At 35.0% G+C, this 21,359-nt stretch overlaps 1 protein-coding gene across 5 annotated transcripts in view; it reads right to left on the reverse strand.

Moving 5' to 3' along the window:
• LOC113522461 (maternal protein pumilio) overlaps positions 1-21,359 on the reverse strand; it is a 100,664-nt gene that overhangs the window by 15,483 nt on the left and 63,822 nt on the right. For 4 of the 5 annotated variants that reach the window (XM_052897900.1, XM_052897899.1, XM_052897901.1 and 1 more), the window contains 2 exons: positions 2,543-3,068; positions 1,185-1,368 (listed from right to left, as the gene is read on the reverse strand). In XM_052897900.1, coding sequence (XP_052753860.1) covers positions 1,185-1,368; positions 2,543-3,068 — 710 coding nt within the window. The remainder of the gene's footprint in view (positions 1-1,184; positions 1,369-2,542; positions 3,069-21,359) is intronic. The other variant, XM_031913984.2, reaches the window with a different exon arrangement.

Here is a 21,359-nt window from a genome sequence, read left to right on the forward strand (position 1 = left end):
TTACCAATTACATATTCAAATAGAGTAAAAAAAGAACAATGTTACTGTAGCTCGTTATGGGTAGAATCAAGTACAACGAACACAAGTAGCTGATATGTGTAGCTTCAGATTTAAAATCAGCACCATGAAAATATACATATAATTTTCATAATCAGTCATAATATTTCATGCAATAAAAATACTATTCCCTTGTGTAATTTACCGTAGAACAAGATCTATACTGACCACAGTTATTAGAATACTAATAGAGTTTAATAATTAAGGTAAGTAGGCATATTTTCGGTTACTGGTTAATAAAGAAATATGAATATGAATATTGACACTAATCGAAAATATAAAACAAATGTTACCTAATTCCGACAATTGACATTTGAAGATATAATATTTACAAAGTCTTAGTAGAATGTAATAAGGAAAAGTTTCCACATACTTTAAATCAACAGTAGGAAAAAATAATATAGTACCGTTAATATGCAAGATTTACTTATTTTTTTATTTATAAATTAAATTGAACCCATTGTGTCTATGCATTTTAATTGCAATGTCTGATATACATAAAAAAGTGATATATATTAACCAAGAACACGCTATTAATGACAAAACTTTCGAAATCCATTAAGTAACCAAATTTTTATTTATATTCTAAAATGGGAAATTTTAGAATAGGTTGCATATTAATTTAACTTGTAAACAAATTATATATGTATTTATAGAATGAATATTATCCAAGTATAATCCAAGAAAATAGTTTGAGATAATTGTCAATTTAACGATGCTTCTAATATTAAGAATAAAATTAACGTATTAACGGTCAATTTCGATCTCTCTTAACATACGCATTGCATCTATTATACATTATATAATATATGCATTAAAATAATATAGCGTGGTTAAATGAGACCTATATCATTGTGTCGATACAAATATTTGCGACTACCACGTGACAAATATTTATGTTGTAGGTTACGCATAATGCACTAGGAAGATATTATCTTTAAACATCATTTTATTAGTATAAATATTAATTCTTTTTTTTTTTTAATATATAATCGGCATATCGTTGAAATATTTAATCTTTCTGTTTGTTGACGTTCGTTCATTAGTTCATGTGGTGTGGTGTGGTGTGGTGTGGTGTGGTGTGGTGTGCCGGGGCAGGACGTGTGTGTATATGTGTGCGTGTGCACCTGTACTTGGCGGTCTCGGCGCCGGGCGCGGCGGACACGGGCCGCAGCCCGACGGGCCCGAGCGCGGGCGCGAGCGTGGGCGACAACGGCGAGGGACCCCACTTGCGGGCGTACTCCTGCAGCGCGGCCGCCGGCCCGCCGCCGCCGAACTCGAGCGAGTCGCGCCGTGCCGCGCCGCCTCCGCCTGCAACACATACCTCTCCGCTCCACACACCGCTCTGTGCCTGTGCCGGCCACCGCTGGCCGCTAGCTAGCGTACTGACAACGTACTCTCTACGCTTTCTGTACACGACTCCGTTTTGATTATGGTATAGGGCTGCGCCGACGAGGGATTTTACGGTGAGATTTTTTTTTTACCAAGAACTCGGCACAATTCTGTGTTCTATTTTGATGTTAAAAAAATACACCTGGTCTCTCTGGTATCCTGGTATCTCTCGTTTACGCAGTTCTATGTGTCTATGTACAATATTTTTGATGGACGTACGTTTACAATGTACACTATTTTTAATACTATGTGAGGCTAAAAATGTTGCGAGATAGATGTCTATACATTTATTATTAAATATTTATATATTATATAATATTATATTATTAAGTAAATTAAAAACACGTGTGAAGTTGAGAATAAACAAAACATGTTTATATAATTAGGAGTCACAATAATTACAGACTTAGCTGCTGCATCTCAAAAACATATAGACATCTTCAAATATAAAGAATAAACTATAATCACATAAAAACTGTATTCACAATATGAAAAATTATGTACAACTATATAAATGTAAACATACAGAACACAAGAAAGTAGGTACGATAAGTAACTACGGATATGAATATACTGTCAACGTAAATCTTGACACAAAAAGCTTCATTATATACGTGTTATAATTGAGAAAAACATAAACGCCTTGTTACTTTGACAAGGCAATCAGACTACAAAGTAACTGCAAAATTAATGCATATAAAGATTAGTATCACACTAGTTACACGTTTAAATTCTAATGATGGTATTAAACTTGAATTTCTACAGGGACGATTATTTTATAAAGATTTTAATATTTAAATACAAGCATTTGTTAAATTGTAATAATATTGCATAGGTATGTGTATATATTTTCATGGAATACAATAAATATGTACACTGTTAGCAATCCTTCATGAAGCACATTTCTTGTTAATCACTATGGTAACTGGCAAAATGATAATAACAAATATTCTTAAAACATTAAATTTATTACAATTTATACCTAGATCAGGCTGTGAATCCTTATTAGAAAACCGTAACAATATTGCAAAAAGTGAGCGTGTAATAAAACTATTTACTCAAAAGATGCGAAAATGTTTGTAAATAGACTCACCAGGGAGGGGTTGTTGTGGTTGTGGTTGCGCGGGCGCAGGCGGCGCGGCGGAAGCGGCGGGGTGTGTCGGCGCGGGTTGATACTGTCGTTGTGCGAGTACACCGCCAGGGGACACTAGTCGAAGTGGAGTGCCATTACGGCCGCTCATCACTAGCGAACCGGCATCGTAATACGGGATCACATATTGTCCCTGTCCGTTCACCTGCTGCTCGCCCTGCTGGGGAGTCAGCGGTCTCCGCGGTTGCTGCGCCTGTTGTTGCGCCGGCTGCGCTACAAGGCTCGGGTACATGCCCCATGGTGCGGCTACACCGTAATAAGCCTGCGGTGGTACACCCGCTATCAACGCACTAACATACGGAGCGCCCTCCTGACCGGCATTGATCACATACGGTGCTTGTGTGAAGGCCTGTTGCGCGGCCAGCTGTTGCTGTAGTTGAAACTGTTGCTGTTGTTGTTGTTGCAGGAGTTGGAGTTGCGCCGCCGCCGCCTGCCCGCCGGCCGCCGCTTGTTGTGATCGGAATAATTGCTGTAACAAACAAATAATAAATTTAATACTGTATACGTTGAGTCAAAACTAGTACACTAATGTGGAAAAAGATATCAAGGCAGTATGGTGAAAAACAAATCAGAATAGGATGTGAATCGTATAACGTTTTAATTAATGGCGGAACGTATAGTTGTTTTTTAGCGAACAGTACGGCGCTCGAGGGTGGTTCCTGTAGCGTCCGCTAATTAACGCAATCGTTTAAAAAAGTTAATAACAAGCCGCGTATGCTGTCCGATGCACATGCCGACGACAGGTTACTGTTTCTATTTAAAACGATAAACCGTTTAACATGATATAAAAACGAAAAAGTTGTGTAATTTTTTAATAAAAAAAAAATTTTTTTTTAATACGACTTATTAGAAAAATAAAAACAATGGAAAAAGACATCGCACGCACTTATGAAAAACAACAATCCAATTATGTAATGTGTGCCAACTAAAATATACTGCGTTCCCGACTAGTCCAGAGTATTTTGAATGAGGTGAATCACAGCAGTATTGGAGTATGGCGTGTGATGTCATTAGGAGCGCGCGAACTCAATCTACCTGTTGAAATTAGTTGGCGGTGGTCCAGAGCTGTGAGCGAGCGCGAGAGATCTGTAAACATCATGAAACATGGAATATGGAGTACGGAGCGTGCCGTTGCTTCTATTACTAACACCTGCCATTTTCGACCCAATACTGATTCATAACAAAACACATTTATATAATATACCGCGCTACGTGGTAGCTCAGATTCACTTTATTGTTCCAAACTAGAAAATATACGGTCAGTTCACTTTAGCGAACATGTGCTGAAGTTATCTTAGCAAGACATGCCAGCAAGCTGTGTACATCAACATGTTTAACTCGGGCTAAGTTAATTGATAGTTACCAATTATGGGTATACGAGGTCTGTCCGGAAAGTTCGTATAAAAGTGTTCTGGAATGCGAGAAAGAGGAGTGGGGAGGCCAGGTAAGCGCAGGACCCCTTCCTTATGTCCCTAACAATGCTTCAGTTCTGGTCTGACCGCCGTGCGGTGCGAACTGGCTTGTATCTGTGAAGTTACCTCTTAACGAAACCCCGTCGGCATGGAGCCCGCTTCCGTTGAAGAGCAGCGCATCGTAATCAAGTTTCTCTCGAAACTCGGCAAGAATGGCCGTGAAATTTTTGCCGATCTCAGAACAGTTTATGGGGATGATGCTGTGAAGGAACCAACCGTCCACAAGTGGCTAAAAAGATTCAGAGAGGGCCGAGAAAGCGTTCAAGATGACCCACGTTCAGGACGTCCTTCCACTTCACATTCCGACGAAAACGTGGAAAGAATTCGAACCTCCAGGCCAGACAGTTGATGGAAAATTCTACGTCGATGTGCTCAGACGCCTCAAAGCTCGTGTGGCACGAGTTCGTCCAGAATTGGCGCGAGAGGGGCGTTGGATTCTTCACCACGACAATGCCCCTGCCCACACCTCTCTTGTTGTCCGTGAGTTTTTGAGTAAAAATTCCATTACGGTGACCGAACACCCCCCTATTCGCCGGATTTGGCCCCGTGTGACTTCTTCTTGTTCCCAAAAACCAAATTGGTACTTCGGGGGCGGCATTTGGGGGACATAAATGAGATAAAAAAAGCTACGACGGGGCAGCTGAGAAACCTACAACCAGAGGACTTTCAAGGAGCCTCCTCACAGTGGAAACGGCGTTGGCACAAGTGCATTATGTCACAGGGGGAGTACTTTGAAGGGGATAAAATTGATTTACCTGAATAATTGTAAAATAAAATTTTTAAAAAACTTTTATACGTACTTTCCGGACAAACCTCGTATAGTGAATGAATAAATACTTGTTCGATAAAGACTTCAACTCGAATTTGAAGTTGATTTTGATATCTACATAATCTGGACTTATGGCTGCGCTGTAAATATTATGTACGGGTATATATGTAACATAGCTCGTAAGAGATTATTAGGCGTGAGTAATGGTAAATATGTTGACTAAAATATAAAATATTGACCGTAAATATATCAAATATTCTTATGCATCAATGAAATTATTTAGATTTAAGTCGTTATTACTGTTGTGATTTAGTTTTATATATTTCTTGTACATAAAACTTCCCTTCTAGTCAGTATGTTTCAAATACAAATTAAAGTAAGTTTCGTTTGGGCAATTTAATGTCAATTTCATACTATTTGGAATTTTTACAAGCAATGCTTGCAATAAAAATGTAGGCGTTTACTTAATTTAAAGACAAGTATGCAATAATGAATTCATTTGTATTTATTACAAATACTCATACACTGTCTTGCAATTTTATCGAAATCAAAAAAACAATGTATCTATTTGGCTTTAGAAAACACCCCTAGACAATTATGACAACTCCATCATATTATAAAAATATTTCATGATCATATTAGAATAAAAATAACAGTAGCTGTCAACTCATAGTACCGTAAGATAATTAAATTTTATACAAGAAATTAATAATTACATTTTATATCTAATTAAAATCGTAATCCTGAGTGTAAAATACTCAATAGAAGGCTAAAACAGATGCCTGCAAGCTATCGTCGTAATTTTAATTATAGCGCCTCTATATTCCCGAGGCCTATTTTATTTTTCATTAGCTAATTGATACGGAATGATTATCTAATGTCGTAACTTCGCGGACGGCGGGTAAATCTAAAGTATCACTCGTCGAGGCGTTCGCGTTTGATCTCCTGACGCGGCAGGCTCCTGCTTTCACGCCAATTTAATTCATCCAACCGATGTAATTGAGCATTGTGCGAACGCGGTTTGTGCACGTGCACAAAACAGAGCAACTTGACCGCAACAAAATTAAGTCGCCTCTGTTGTCCGGGAAGGTGGCAGCAACGGCGACTAACCGTCTCGCATTCAATTAGACGTTCAGTAATCCGACTGCGGCGAGCTTCGATACCAATTACGAGGTTATTAGTGATGGAGCTCGTGCGCTCCGACCGACCCGGTTACAGATGACGTCTGCGCTTCTAGCTTGACTTTTCATTATCTACTTTACTATTCGAGGTAAATTTTGCTCACAAAATATTCTTAATAAAGTCATACTTTCGTTATAACGTTGAATATGACTTATTCGATATGATATGATCATTTTTATCGCGATAAACGAAAATACATACTGTAGTTTGGTTTTAAATTTATACATTGGAAATTAAATGTTTTTCAAAGTATAATGTAAAATACAAATCAATAAATATAAATTAATTTAAATCGAATATTCATTCGCGTATAATAGTTATTGTTTGACTTTTGATGGGCCACTAATTGGAGTCATCCAAAAATAAAAACCTACACAAAGCAAGACAAAAAAGTATTTCTGATCTTACTTATACTATTGTTTTGCTTATAAAGGTATCTCATTTTAAATATTACCGTCATTGCGTGTCATATCTATAGGACCACAGGTACTATCCTTGATCTATGTATGGTTAAGTCTAATAGATTTATTTTAAATGAAAAGAAAATGTGTTGAAAATAGTAAAGTAACAACGAGGCCTATCTACTATTTAAAAGCCCATCCAAGACTAAACAAACTTCTAAAGGAAACTGATCTTTTTTCAATCGTTTTCAAGGATTACAAAGTGAAGCAAAAAAAATTATTACTTAACATGAGACGGAGAAATTTAATATAGCTAGTTATATAAATAAACTATTTCTCAACTAAAATAATTACGTCCCGTCACATAAGTATTAGTTACCAGCAATTTATCTAGACTACACGTAGATGCTGAGTCACGAACCCAAAATGAGAGCAGATAGGGATGAAAGGTGCGCGGTAGCGACGGCTAGCTACGGTTACGTTGGAATCGGTGAGGGTGTTATTTATTTATTTATGAAGACGATGACGAGAAGATGAGTGTCGCGGTACTCCAGCGAGGATGGCACGCTCCACCCGCTGTCGACAAACAAATTAAACGACAAAGCAATCAATTATAAGGACAGTGCGCTGTGCCTCTTGAATTGAACGCTACGTCAACAAGAAGCTTTTAGTGGCGATGAGGTGCTACGTGCTCCTTGTGAACGCGTCGCCTCCGCATTTAATGTCAAACAGGTTAAGAGTTCAGTAAATTGTGGGAAAAACATTTTAGATGACGACGAATTAGATTGTCTATTGAGTACAAAGGTAATTTGGGGAGAATCGGAATCGACGGGCCGGGAGCCGCAACGAGATTACGGGGATATCCAGGGTAGTCGCGTGCTCATCCGCCTCCGCCGGTGGCTGTCGTATCTTGCTCTAACGAGTTTATCTGCCCCGCGGGCTGCGACCCCGGTGACGTTCATCTCTTTCCCTATCAAGAGCTAAATGTAATTTTCAAAATGACAATCTCGATGTTAAATTTCAGGACAATAGTAATGGTTAAGATATATAGCATACACTCGGCACATTTATTAAACATTATATAGATAAAAGTCGAGTTAGGTTTGGTTTAGTGTGAAATATTTAAATATTAAAAATAAATTTTAGTCATAATTAAATTATTGACTGAATACCTACTAACACGAAAGAGCGTTTACAGATTTCATTGAAAAGGTAGCAAAGGGCGAGGGCGGGTTTAGATGGGCGGAGCAAGGACACGCCCACTTCGCCTACGCCCTATGAGTATTTGACTTATTTTTCTTATTATGCAGTTATAATTATTTTCGGTCCTGAAAAACGCAAATCCACAAAATTATTAAAATTAACAAACCACAATATTCTTGATCTATTTAAATTCCTCTAATAAATTGTTTTGATATATCTATTATTTTTGTAACTTAATAACTTTTCTAATAAAACATTTTAGATGAACACAAATAGTTATAGATGAAAATATTTAAAGCTCCATTAAAGATACAATAGAAACTTTATATAGTAGGATTTTGATCATAACATATCATACACGAAATGTACAAGAAGAATTAAATAGACTAATATTTTAACTCAAATATTTTACCCAATTACTATCAATTGCATTGAAAGCGAGTTTTTTAGATTTTATTTTATGCAAAATGCATTAAAACAAGTTATTAGATGACTTAAGTTATGACGTAAGTCATCGAACAATTTATTTTGTTACAATCTATAAAAGGTCAAAATTTACTCATTGGCGCTTCGTTACCTTGTAGAACGAGTGATAAAAGAAATAACATGTTTGAATACCGATGATGATCAAATCAAGGGCAAATAAATAATATTTATATCTATAGGAAGTATATGGAAATGCGTGTCAAAAAAATGTATCTAATAATTAAATAAATAATAAATGCATATATGCAATAAATTAATCGTTAAAAAATAAAGTTTTTTAACGATGGATGGATGCTCGTTTCCCATTCACGTAAAAACTACTAAACATAGGATCAGATTTTAATCACTGATTCAGGCGGGTTTAAAGGTGGGATACAGGTAAATAAATAGATAATAGTAAATAATAAGATGTAAGTATCTAAGATATGCATAATCATAAATATAAAACGGCATGATAATATACATTTATAGACCAACGTGAATAGAATTTAAAAAGTGCCCCTCATACAGGATGTGTTTTACTCTCCTATTATGACGAGACAATAAATTCATATAATATCGTGCTATGCTACGTATAAAATTATGAAAATTCTCATTTTTTGCGTCAATTTTGTGTGCGCATGTCAATATTTTTATACAGGTATCTAAACACATGCCATATTGAGTCTTAAGCCTTTTAAGGACTGTTGCAACGATTTCTTAAAATAAAAAAGTGTTAAAACTCAGAAGATTGGAATCTCAAAAATAATATACGAGACTCTGAAGAGAACATATAGACGGCGAGTGAGCCCAGAAATGACAGTATCACAGGGATTTGTGGAAGAAGAAAACATACTGAACCGACCCCAAATAAACGACAAGGCAAGGCAATGATGATGGCTTGGAAACGTTCATATCTTAGTACGTTGTATCATTCAAATATTGGGGGGAAAGGGATTATTAGTAATGAGGGTGTCTAATAACTTCATTGCTATATATATATCCTATCAAGTCGACCTTTTCGTAATTTCTCTTGGAAACTATCGTGGTTAATTCCTGATGAATTCATCATGATGGGCTAACTGATATGACTTCATTCTTACTTATCTTCATTCACGGAGTACCGCCAATGTATCCCAATAGAATATAAAAAAGCATTTTTGGGTAGATGATTTAACAATTTTATCATAAATTCTATAAAATAGTGAATTTACAGGGTACAGAATTATAACACTAGTGCTCAAGATTAGCATTATATAGGGGGGGGATCATGGATGAAAGAGTAAACTGTTATATTCATGGTACTGTTCATGTCTATAGGCGACGGTTACCACTTTTCATCAAGTGCGCCGTTAGATTATTTGCCATTCTAAGTTGCATTAAAAAAAAACTAGAAATAAATTTGAAGAAATTATCATTTAATAAATTTATTTTAGACAAAGTTAACGGTCCATCTAATAGAAAATTATCACATCGGCATTACAGATTGTACTGTGATGCCAAACGTACCCACTTTTATTCAATTTCCGGATGCCATTCTTACAAATAAACTACAAATTTTCGTTTTTTTAAGTAACTTAAACCGGTCAACAAGTTAATGGCTCTCCCGATGAAAAGTGACAATTATCATTCTGTAATTTTAATGTTCGTATACTACTATTCTTAACTGGCTTGCTTCGTCTTCCACGAGACGGGCTCAGTTTAGCGTGGGGTCATAGCTGTATTCCATTATAGGTTAATCTTGTTCAATGAAATGAAGTTGTTATTTTCATGTCCCACCCTACAAACCGAAACGCTGCCATGAACAGCACAGCTGTTTGGGGACAGGAACACAAGTAAAACAGAGATATCCATGCAGTTTTGTAAAAAGCAAATCCTCCTGTGATAAATAAAAGGACTATGTAATTTTCCTATGGTCAAGTTCCCAAAATTCTATTTATCTGCAATTTTCAAAGTCCATTATATGTTTAAGTAATGTTTATTTCACCATTGTGTAATTTAGTACATATTAGAAAAGGGATTAATTTCACCTTGTATAAAGATATGGGATACTCATATTATCTAAATTAACATTAATCGTTTGTTTCTAATGGATGAACTCAAAAACTACTCAACCGATTTTAAAAATTCTTTCACTTATATTATCAATGAGTGACATGGGTTATATATTACTTTCGAATATTCTATATACAATTGTATTAGCCATATCGTTAGTTCATCAAACAATAACAGGATCTATGTGTCAGAACTGTATATGAGTATACTAACATTTCTGGAGATCTCAGCACAAGAGGGATATGGATGAGTATTTATTGGTCGCAGTGGTACCGGTGGCGGGCGCGGGTGCGGCCGGACGATGCTTTTATCAAAATTAGCAGGCGCGCCCGTGCCGCGTCCGCCGCACCCCACTCGTAAAAACACCACATCACCGTACCGACGACGGCTCCGGTACCACACCTAGCTGTCGCTCCCTAATAGCTCACCCTTCAAGTTATTTTTTTCTCTATGCCACCATTTAGTTCTATCTGGGTCACTTTGCGGTAAAATAAAAACATTGCAAAAATAATGTTAAAATGTAGGAAACCGAAACTTGGGGGTTTTTGTTTGAATCCAAGTTGGCCATTAAAAGGATAAAAACGGACATTTCAGTTCAGAGTACAAGCGACAATGGCGTCTATCGCGGAATAGTAAGAAGGCAAAATTCGAGGCATACATCAAAACATAAGACTAACGGGATCAGTAGTCTCCGACATAAACATATCCGATTCGCTGTTTAATCGGACACGTACCGCAACTCTCCTCACTAAACCACACGAGAAAGTGCTTCTTGTATGATTTATCTTATGATAAGACCGCTTATATTGTATCATTATTCGTTTTCAAACATTAACAGTAGTTTTTATGTTTATTCATTAACAGATTTCTATTTTAGAAGATATTATTAATATCATATTAAACATATTATCACGTAAGTGCAAACAAATGCAGATTGTTCTATTTAAATGAATTTATAAAGCAGAATAAGTGATGATCGGTAAAAGCAAACGTATGTTCAAATAATAAAATATTTTAAATTTTGAGTACTACTCGGATAAAATATGAAATATTTTTAAAAACACACTGTTAATGTGCATAATCATAGAATGTTATTTATTTATTAACTAGCTTTTACTCGCGACTTCGTCCGCGTGACCAAGATATATTCCCTGATCAGAATAAAAAGTAGCCTTTCCCCATTCTATATAGTAAGTACCTGTATCTATATCAAATTTCACAGCGATCAGTTAAGCTGTTAAGACGCTAAGAGATAATAGACATTTACATTTATAATATTGTTAAGGACTGAATATCTACCAATATTATCAAGAATATAGCTCAACGTTTTTAATGTTTTGAAATACCTACATATATTTTATAACATACTTTAAAAATCACATTGCTAAGAGTCCTAAGAGACAGTATTGCAAAAATCATTAACAAACAAGGTTTGATCCCATAATTTAAATGTAACAATTGTTTTCTCTGAATGCAAATGGTCCTAAATCACCGAGAGAAAATAAGCATGACTCAATAAGTTGGTCAAGCGACCGCGGTAAAACCAAATACACACAGTAAGTATTCATTACAGTACCATCTGTATGCGTTGGACATTCGTGGCCGATCTCACTTATTAAACACTAGCCGCATCCGTGACTTTGTTCGCGTGGTAGTAGCATAACTATAAAAAAAACATATATGTAAAGATTTTAAATTTCTCGGTCTAAATTATTCATGATTTAATTATATTTAAATATTTATAAACATTTTCTCATGATGAAATATATATATATATATATACACATATAAAACAATTGTGGTTTACTTTATTATTGTACTAACATTCATTTGAAACAAGTTGCATCTAATTGATTTGTCGCGTGTACCAGTAATATCACCCTTCCTAATCACATTGATAATTAAATAGAGCAGAGGTAATTTATGCATTTTGTTGGCAAATACCCAAATAAACTTGTTGGTAAATAACAAAATAGATACAACAGCACTAGTTTGGCACAGCTGAGCTGCAACTGTCGGTAATGTACATACTAAGCAAAGATGTTTCCAGTGGAAGCGGCCTTTTTATCTGTTGCAAAATCTCGCTCAAATATTCCTTCGCTCAATTGAATTCTAAACATCATATAGAAGTCAAAACATTTCAAATTTTCTTTTGGGACGCTGACAAAGAAAGAATAAACAAATAAAATGGTTACAAGTTAGTAACCACCACATGGAAAGAAAAAGGAAACGAATCATTAAGGATGCGAAGGTGGTGAAAATGTGAATATATTACAGCGCACTGCGAGCGCTGTAATAACACGCACGCAAGAAAACGGCGGTTTATACCTGTAAGGAAATAATTCACCTAAAACCAATAATTCACGTTTATACACTTTAATTTCGGCCAATTTCGAAAAAGGAGAAATATTACACAGTAATAACACCTATGTGTTTCATACTTTCAAAGTGACGTCGTTTTAGGCAAAAAAAAACAATTGTTTTAAAAGATACCAATAATAAAAAAATAATCTAAGACAATGTCTATTTTAAAACAAAACAAGTCCTGTACTATGCGTATACTAGACAATATAGGTATATATAATATTTAGAAAAACACCCAGACCAATAAAACCAGACATACCTATCTACCTACTCAGAATATAAATATTTGTAATGTGCGGGTATTGAACCTGCAACCAATGGAAGACAAATAGTCAAAGAAAAATACGAGTAACTTTTCTCAAACAGTAGAGGACGTCAAGTACTACTTCATATTTTAATTGAAATAAAGTTTATTTAATTTAAATCGAAATTATATCAAATATCAGACGGTGTCCAGCCTATTGTCAGTTACCTTCACGTTCTATAAGTTGGTTATCCAGTATAGTTAGAGGGTTCTAGCATCGTAGGGTAATGAGGGCGCGTAATGAAGTGGGGCACGTTTAGGACTTGGGCCGCCACCTTCGGTCCAATTTCTCACTAACTGGACTCGTAACGCTACGACCCCGAGCCTTTACAGCTATTTATATTACCCAGCTAAGTAACGCATATATTTTCCAAAGTAATTTCGTACATGATAGCATTAATGAAGGTAGCGTTAAATGTTGTGCTTTCCAGCTGAAGTAAAAGGATCGTTACTATAATAAAAATAATTTCACAACAATATTAAAATCTCAAGTTCATTTTCAGAAAATAAACGAAAGGACAACAAGCAAAGTCAATCTAATTATGCTGCTTGACGTGGTAGAGGGATAGCGAAATAGCTTCCTTTACTCTCTTAATACTATTTTGTAACTTTTATTACAAAACAGATGTACTTTAACCAAATTTCATTTTCGATTAATTTTATTTTTGCTAATCATCATCATGAACATTGTACACCAATCGACCGACCGTTAAATAACTAGAAATTATTTATCGTGATGATATATTTAAATGCTAGTTTGTAACTAATGTTGAAACTATACAGAGGATAGTAATAATAAAATGATATTTGTTATCCTATTCAGTATATATTAATACATAAAAATATTTTTTCCTATGTCACGATGTTCATTTATAGCAATTCCCAAAACAACTCTGGATTGATTTTAAAGAAATTTTGTAAATGTGTATTTTAAAAAATTTACCCAATAGGTGGCGATAGCGACAACTTTTAAGTAAATTAGTCGTACTAAAAAAAAACGGTTCCGTTACAGCGACTTATTAAAGTTAGACAATAAAGTCCTATCTTAACTCTACGGATTGTAATTAATATTCTCGTTGATCAAGGAAAAGCCTGCAATGGCAATAATAAATGCCGAAATATTTTTTTTTTTTGTAAAAACTGTTAGCTTTTACTCAACAACCGTGAACAGTGCGTCGACCTCTAACGGTATTATGATCCGAATTTAATAAGTACGGTTTCTTACGTTTTTTAAACGTTGACGTTGATTAGCATAAGAAACGAATAGTCACACGGATTTACACAAAAAATATTTAAATGAACAATATATAAATTATTACAAAAGATTTCAGATTATATACATACATACTAGTAATTAACATGTAAGTTAAAAAGATGTTTAGAAACTTTTAGAATAATAAAAATTGGTTTACATGAACGTCTATATGAACTAGACTAAAACAAAAGTTTTTAATAGAGGGCGAAGAAACAACCTGCGGATAAACTGAGACAGGAGTAAGAGAATAATAACATGTTGAGGCGGCTCCAATCTCCGCCATTTTAGAGCAGCGAAAAAGATCCAAGCAGTATTAGATAAATGTAAATTGCATAGCTTTCTAATAGTGTTAATCGTCTTCCTATTATAGATTGGATATAATTTAATTTCTATGCATATTTCTTAACATATTAACGTTCAAAACCGAATGACAACAAGAACAGATTGTATACAGAATTCAAAAAGAATCTTTTTGTTCCCTATTATTGCACTAAAATAAATCTAATATTTGGTGCAGATATCGTGAATAGATTGACAGGTCGATTTACAAAGTATACCATATGTAATAAAGAGTTAATTTATATGTAATGAAATACATGACAAGATTGCTTACTAAATGTTCGGTATACAAAAGAGATTAGATTTAGAAAGCACTTCAAAATCCATCAGTCCAATACAGGAGATATAACTAGTAGTAAATGAGAAGTCAGAATCGGTGTCCCCTCGCGAAACATGTTCGGAGACAGTAAAGATGGTTGAGGTGAATGTACGCACGAAGTGTGCCACGCGCCAGAGAAACACTTCTGAGTGGATACCGTTAGTGGAACGCGGTCAAGCCGGCAACAGCGGTACTGGTGACCATGCCTACGACAACGCCACCTCATCACCTTTCTTAACACGCACAAAGTTGCGACAACTCTAATCGCTATAATATATCATATACAAACCTAGATAAACGCTTAAGTATGTGTACTGATGCAGTGGTTGTGTTAACTTCTGTGCATACGAAGGTGGATTGATAAGTCCAGTAAAAATGAAATAATCCCCATTTTTGGAGGAAATCAATTAATATTGTACCTTATCGGCAGAGAAAACCATAGCTATATTACTTTGCATTTACATTCTGCTGATAGATTCATTTTGGCCTTCTTCGGAGCACCACAACCGGCTTCCACCCACTGTTTAGATTGATGTCACGTGTCTGGTGTAAAAAAAAATAATCCATGTTTTATCAACAGTGATGAAACGATGCAAAAACTCATCTGGGTTTCGTTCAAACAGCCGTAAATTAGTTCGGGAAAGTGTCACTCTTTTACGTTTGGTCAATTGTCTACAAATGTGGCACCCATCTTGAAAACTTGTTCATATGGGATGTTTACAGTATTGACTATCCTCTTTCAATTCCACTCATCGGTCTCTCAATACGATATCGTAGATTTTCGTGATCTTTTCTGGAGTACCTCAATTGGACGGCGTGAGTGAAAAGCGCTTTCCGTGCTTGTTCTACCTCAATGAAAATCAGTAAATCCTTCGTAAATCATCTTAAGTAACGGAGAAGTTTCACAATAATACATTTTAATTTTTTTCCTGTCTTGACAGCGAAAGAACAATTTGTCCGGTCTAAACTACTGTTAAAGCAGTAGTACTACTTCTAATATCAGTATGAAATTTCGTGTATTTTCAAAATAATTACCTATCGAAACATGTTATACAACCGAATTCAAAAAAATTTATAACGACTTCATTCATTTTTAGCGGACTTATATTTCAGCCTTCGTATAAAACTGTATCAAGTCAGTGATTAGTTAAATATAATCAAAGGAAAATAATAAATTATAAATAAAAAAAAGATAAACAAGTGCAAGAGGCGACTAGCATAAAAGCACAATGCACTAGTGAGAAACAGAAGAAAACTCGAAATAAAATCTTGAATTTGTCTTGGTTAAGGTAATATATAATAGGCGATGCCAAGTAGATTAATACATAGTAGGATAATATTATAAGGGGGAGAGATCCGTAAGCTAAAATGTTTCTACAGATTATCTTTTTGATATTAATTAGTGCGCACCTATGCAAAAAGATAGTGATTCTTGTAAACGCGACAAATTTTAAAACTTAAAAAAAAAATGAACTAACAATATAAAATGACGCCCCGTGGAAGTACAACGGGGCTGCGGCGGCTTCTCGTCTCAGCGTGGTAATCGGAGCGTTTCTAATACCCACGCTTTGACTCCGTTTCACCGCACGCTTCTTGCCTCCGTTCTTATTTATTCGTTTTGCGAAATCGTTTGAAATATGATAACGTTCAGTCTAGTGCTGTATAATTCTAGGTTCTCACGAAACTTCACACGGATTTCTTGCAACTAGTTCAGTTACCTATTGAATTCCCGCGATTAAAGCAACGGCGCAACACCCCTATCGGTTTACATGAGAAATAGTTCAATACTAGATGTGAAAATAAAATAAATTATTTCGATTTGAGGGTCTAACAGTTACAGCTGCATTATGGTAATGGAGGAGTACCCAGACGCGGACAAATGAATATTTTTCAAAATAATTACGGTAGCTGCAGCAGGTAAGGCGCGAAACATGGACGCGGCGGTGTACTATGCGGCGGGTGCAACAATTTGCATCACAAATGCGGGTGGTAGTCGCGATGCGCCGTTCGCCCTTCGCCCGGTGCGGCGCCACCCGCACTAGACAATGTCACAATCAACACCGCGTGGACGCTTTTTGGTCACCATGTGATTGCCGATTGTGTCACAACATAATCGCTAAGAATGATTCAAAATGCTTTCTAGTATTATGAAACTTCATAATTATGTCGCTCTTATCGATGTTCGGGAATAGAATTTGTATAGATTGGAATATTTATTACTTTTGATGATAGAAATATATATATAACAGAAATAAAAATATTTACATATATTGTATAGTACGGTACAAGTAAATTAAAAAACCTCTTTTGTTTATAGTCACTTATTAAAACATTGTTTTATTTACTTAGTAAACAATTATTATGGTAACGACTAGAGCAATAGATTATATATTGCCGTTTTTTAACAAAATTAATTATTGTTTTTTTTTTCTTATTGTTTTGTAATTAAAGTCGAGAGAAATTTTTAAAATATATTACGAATTTACTTTTCTCATTGAGTAAGCATACATTGTACGACTCGCTCAATATAGGCCATAATAAGAATCCCTCCCTGTCACATGTATATTTCATAAAATTTATCCTGCACTAAATGGTTTCATTCTCAAACGGCAATGGCTCTATGCGCGGAAAAACAGGTGAGTGGTAGTCGAGAGATGCTGAATTAATAACGAACTTCTCCCGCGACGCGTGATGACGGCCGACACGAGTACCGCATTAGACTCCACTGAACATTTACAAAAATTTCACGCTAATTATCGTCCGATATTCTTTTCGTAGAAATTACTTACCGAAATAAAATACAGCGAATTCAACTTATAACTTCGGCGGTGAAAAATTCTATGATTATGCATTAATGCTAATTTATTATGTACTGAAAGTGCGAGTTAGAAAATTAGGTTAAAGAATATAGTAGAAGACCAAATAAATAATAATCTAAAGGTGTCGAATATTTATAAATAATCAAACAAATGTTTTCACATTAATGAACCTTTATATCTTCACCACCTCATAAAACTAGAAATACTTTTTTTGCGTATTTTAGTGGAATCTCAAATTGCCTGATAAATGCAATAAAAGGGGTGTAAAGAGAACTGTTATAGATCTAAAAAATAGTTGTCCATTTGTTAAATTTCAAGACAGAGAATGTTGGCTGAAATATGACGACTATCTCCGGTAAATGATGCAATCACTAGCGGATTTAAAAGGTTCTACCTTGCCCGAGTTATTTTAATAATTTTACTTTTTCTTGATGTCGACTAAAAAAGAAAGTGTTGTTAACTAGTATAGAAATATGTATACAAATACAAAACTTTCGCAGGTAATAATGTTTCACTTAAACGGAAACAGCGCATATTTTTACTAGAGTATATGCACAAAAACGTCAACATAAAATCAATATACCTATGTCATGGACATAAAACGTCGTAACATGTAAAGTACACGAGAATGTATAAGACGAGTTCAATATTGAAATAAATCTCTGGTGAAATGACTCTGTTCGAAATTAACCAGGTATATCGTACGAAGAGTTACCTCGGAGGAACGAGCGGTAAAGCGGCTCTTAATTAAATCAAGTGACACGTCGCGTCGTTGGTTACCTCAATCACACGACCCCAATAAACTCGTGTAAACGGAACTGCTCCAGTATATTATAATGTGTTGAGAAATCTTGTATCTATAAGCTTAGAAGTAGTCCTACTTTTCAATCCAATGAATCAAAAGCTATAGAGATACACTGCATTAAAATTATTATATGTGACATGTTAACTGAAAATAGAACATCTGCTATTTGTTATCATGTTAAATACGTAGGTCACTAGATAATTTCTGCAATACGGCTTTATTTATTACAATCTTTCAAAATAATTTCCATCACAACTAATACACCTATTCATTCGTAGAAACCAATCATCAAAAATTTGCTTCCATTTTTCTTCTGGAAGATTCTAACAACTCCGAGTCGCTGGGAAACCTTCTCTTCTGGTCTTTAATTACTGGAAACAGGCCAGCGTCAGGGCGGAAGATCAGGACTATACGGAGGATGTTCAAGCAGTTTTACTCCAATATTTTGTAAAAAACTTACAGTTTCAGCCGACTCATGCGCAGGAGCATTATCGTGATGAAAATACCGATTATCGAATCTTGAATTTGAACGAAGTTTTTTGAGTTTCTGGATAACTTTAGGAAAACATCTTTTGTGTACCAAGAGGCCTATAACTGTACGCTGTCTTTCCAAACCTATTTGAACTAAATTTCCTCGCCTTGTGAAAAAAATACAACAATCATCTTTTTTTTACTGACCAAAATTTTCGCACTTAAATCGGCGTAGATTCATTTTCGAACAACCAAGTCTTGCTTTTAATTTTGGAGAGCCCATCAAAATAATATAGCCAAGTTTCATCAGCCGTGACGTTATTATTTACGTAGTTAGAAGTTTCATTTCATACCCTTTTAACATTTTCTTGCACTAATTCACTCTACATATCTTTTTTCTTTTAAGTCATAGAGCACCCAAAGCCTACAAATTTTTCCACTCCATTAATATTGTGCAGAATTTTATGAATGCTTGGTGCATAAATCTGCAGGATCTTTTCTATATATATATATATATATATATATATATATATATATATATATATATATATATATATATATATATATATATATATATATATATATATATATATATAAATGAGTGACTATTGAAAAATTATGTATGTACCGTCGTATATTAACTATAACTTTCTAATAAAACTATTCTCAATCTACACACAATTAAAAATATTATTGTATTGTAGAACTTATCTAGTGACCTACGTAATAAACTAAATAGGTTACTATGTATACATAGAGAAAAAAAGAAATTTGTTTTGGTTTCATGATGATAAACATAATCGATTTGTGAATTATTTGTGATTTCTGTAAATATAGTTCCCGATATATCAAAGACGCGGGAAAGAGTGGAATGGATACAGAATGAATCACAACACAACATAAGAAACTAGAGAAAATATAGTAGTAGCTGTGAGAGTGACGCATAGGATACGAGTACGCAGACAAAGCTTACGTTATTAAGCTCTCGTTTATGCGAACCCACGCCTCACCTTCATGTAAGACTTCAAATTTAATTTACTATATGTAATTTTTTGCAAATATTACTACTCCTATGAACGAAGCAGGCTCAAAAAAGTGAATAAAACAATTAATGCGTTAAACATAATTGTTGCACCTCCGCGACCTTTTGACAGGGGGGGGGGGGGGGGGGGATTGAATCGAATAAAACTGTAACTGAAAAATAGTAGTTGAACTTATATTAGCAAAACGCTAGGATAACAATAAACATCGAACTAAGTGCAACCACAACAGGGCGAAGCGGGGCCCGGAGTAACTTGTGCAATGAATGCACAACAGTCGCACTTATTATTTCCATAACGAGCTTGCGACTATCGACGTAGCGCCGAAAGCTCGCTCCCGGTACCCGGCTCCCGGTCACGGCAATTAATTAACTGGCTAAACGATATCGTGTTTTACATTTTGATGTTTACAAAACTCTCCAACGATAATGTCACCGTCTATCGGAATGATAGCACCACCCGTGTCCATATTAATTAATAATTACGTGACCCGTCCCACTAAAAAATTAAAAGAGTTTCATTATTGAGCTCGTTATGGCTAGTAAAGTCCTGTGCATATAAATTGCTTATTAACATACATAAAGCAAAATAAGAGAATATTTGTCAGCAGAATTGAAGAAAATTATTCACTTTTAGCGAAAGGTGGAATGATGTTTTTAGTCGAAGTGATAATAGGTTATTCAGTTGTTAAAAAATCTTTTTTGAAATAGATTGAAAATATGGATGTATGATTTGATAGTTTAGTCGCAAACTATGTATAGATTGGCTACGATAACATAGCACGGCCCTCCAAAATTTAAACATTTAAAAATGTGTGAGTAAAAATATTTACAAGGCTTCGACCAAAGAATATAATACTCCACCGGCCGGACCGCTACCGAAGATGTTTTCTCACACATACAAATAGAGCACAACGTCTGTATATGATCACACACATTAAAGTAAAAAATTAGAGGGGCGTATCTTAGATTGAAAGGAAACGGTTGATCCCTCTTCTACTACTGTATTTATATTTTTTATAAGTATAAATACCTAATTTATATACTTCAGAAGTAGAAAGTATATGTATACCTACGTATATTGTTACAGAGCACTACATGCTATCTTTTATTTGAACTGAATTATATGAAAAACTAGCCAAGCACAAAGAAACTGTTCTTAGTAAGATGGTACATACAAACTTAGGAAATGTTAGAGCGCCATAAAACGAAAGAGACACGAATTTACTGTTTGTGGGGCTCATGAATCAATCCGCTCGTAAGCTTTCAAGGTTGCAATGTGGTCCGAGTCGTACATTATTTAGGATTCTAAAAAAATATGCTATGCCATACATATTATCATAAACTATATAAGAAATTTTTGTGAAGAGACTAAAATTGGAATTAACCCTTCTTTGCATACTGGTGGAAATTTCCATCATAACATTGAATGCCTAAAACTTATATAAAAGACCAAGTTCACTTTGATTGTGTCTTGATAACTTTTTATGTCCATTGC

This window comes from Galleria mellonella, unplaced genomic scaffold (genome assembly GCF_026898425.1).
Source record: "Galleria mellonella isolate WM207_F2 unplaced genomic scaffold, CSIRO_AGI_GalMel_v1 utg38, whole genome shotgun sequence".
Lineage (NCBI taxonomy): Eukaryota > Metazoa > Arthropoda > Insecta > Lepidoptera > Pyralidae > Galleria > Galleria mellonella.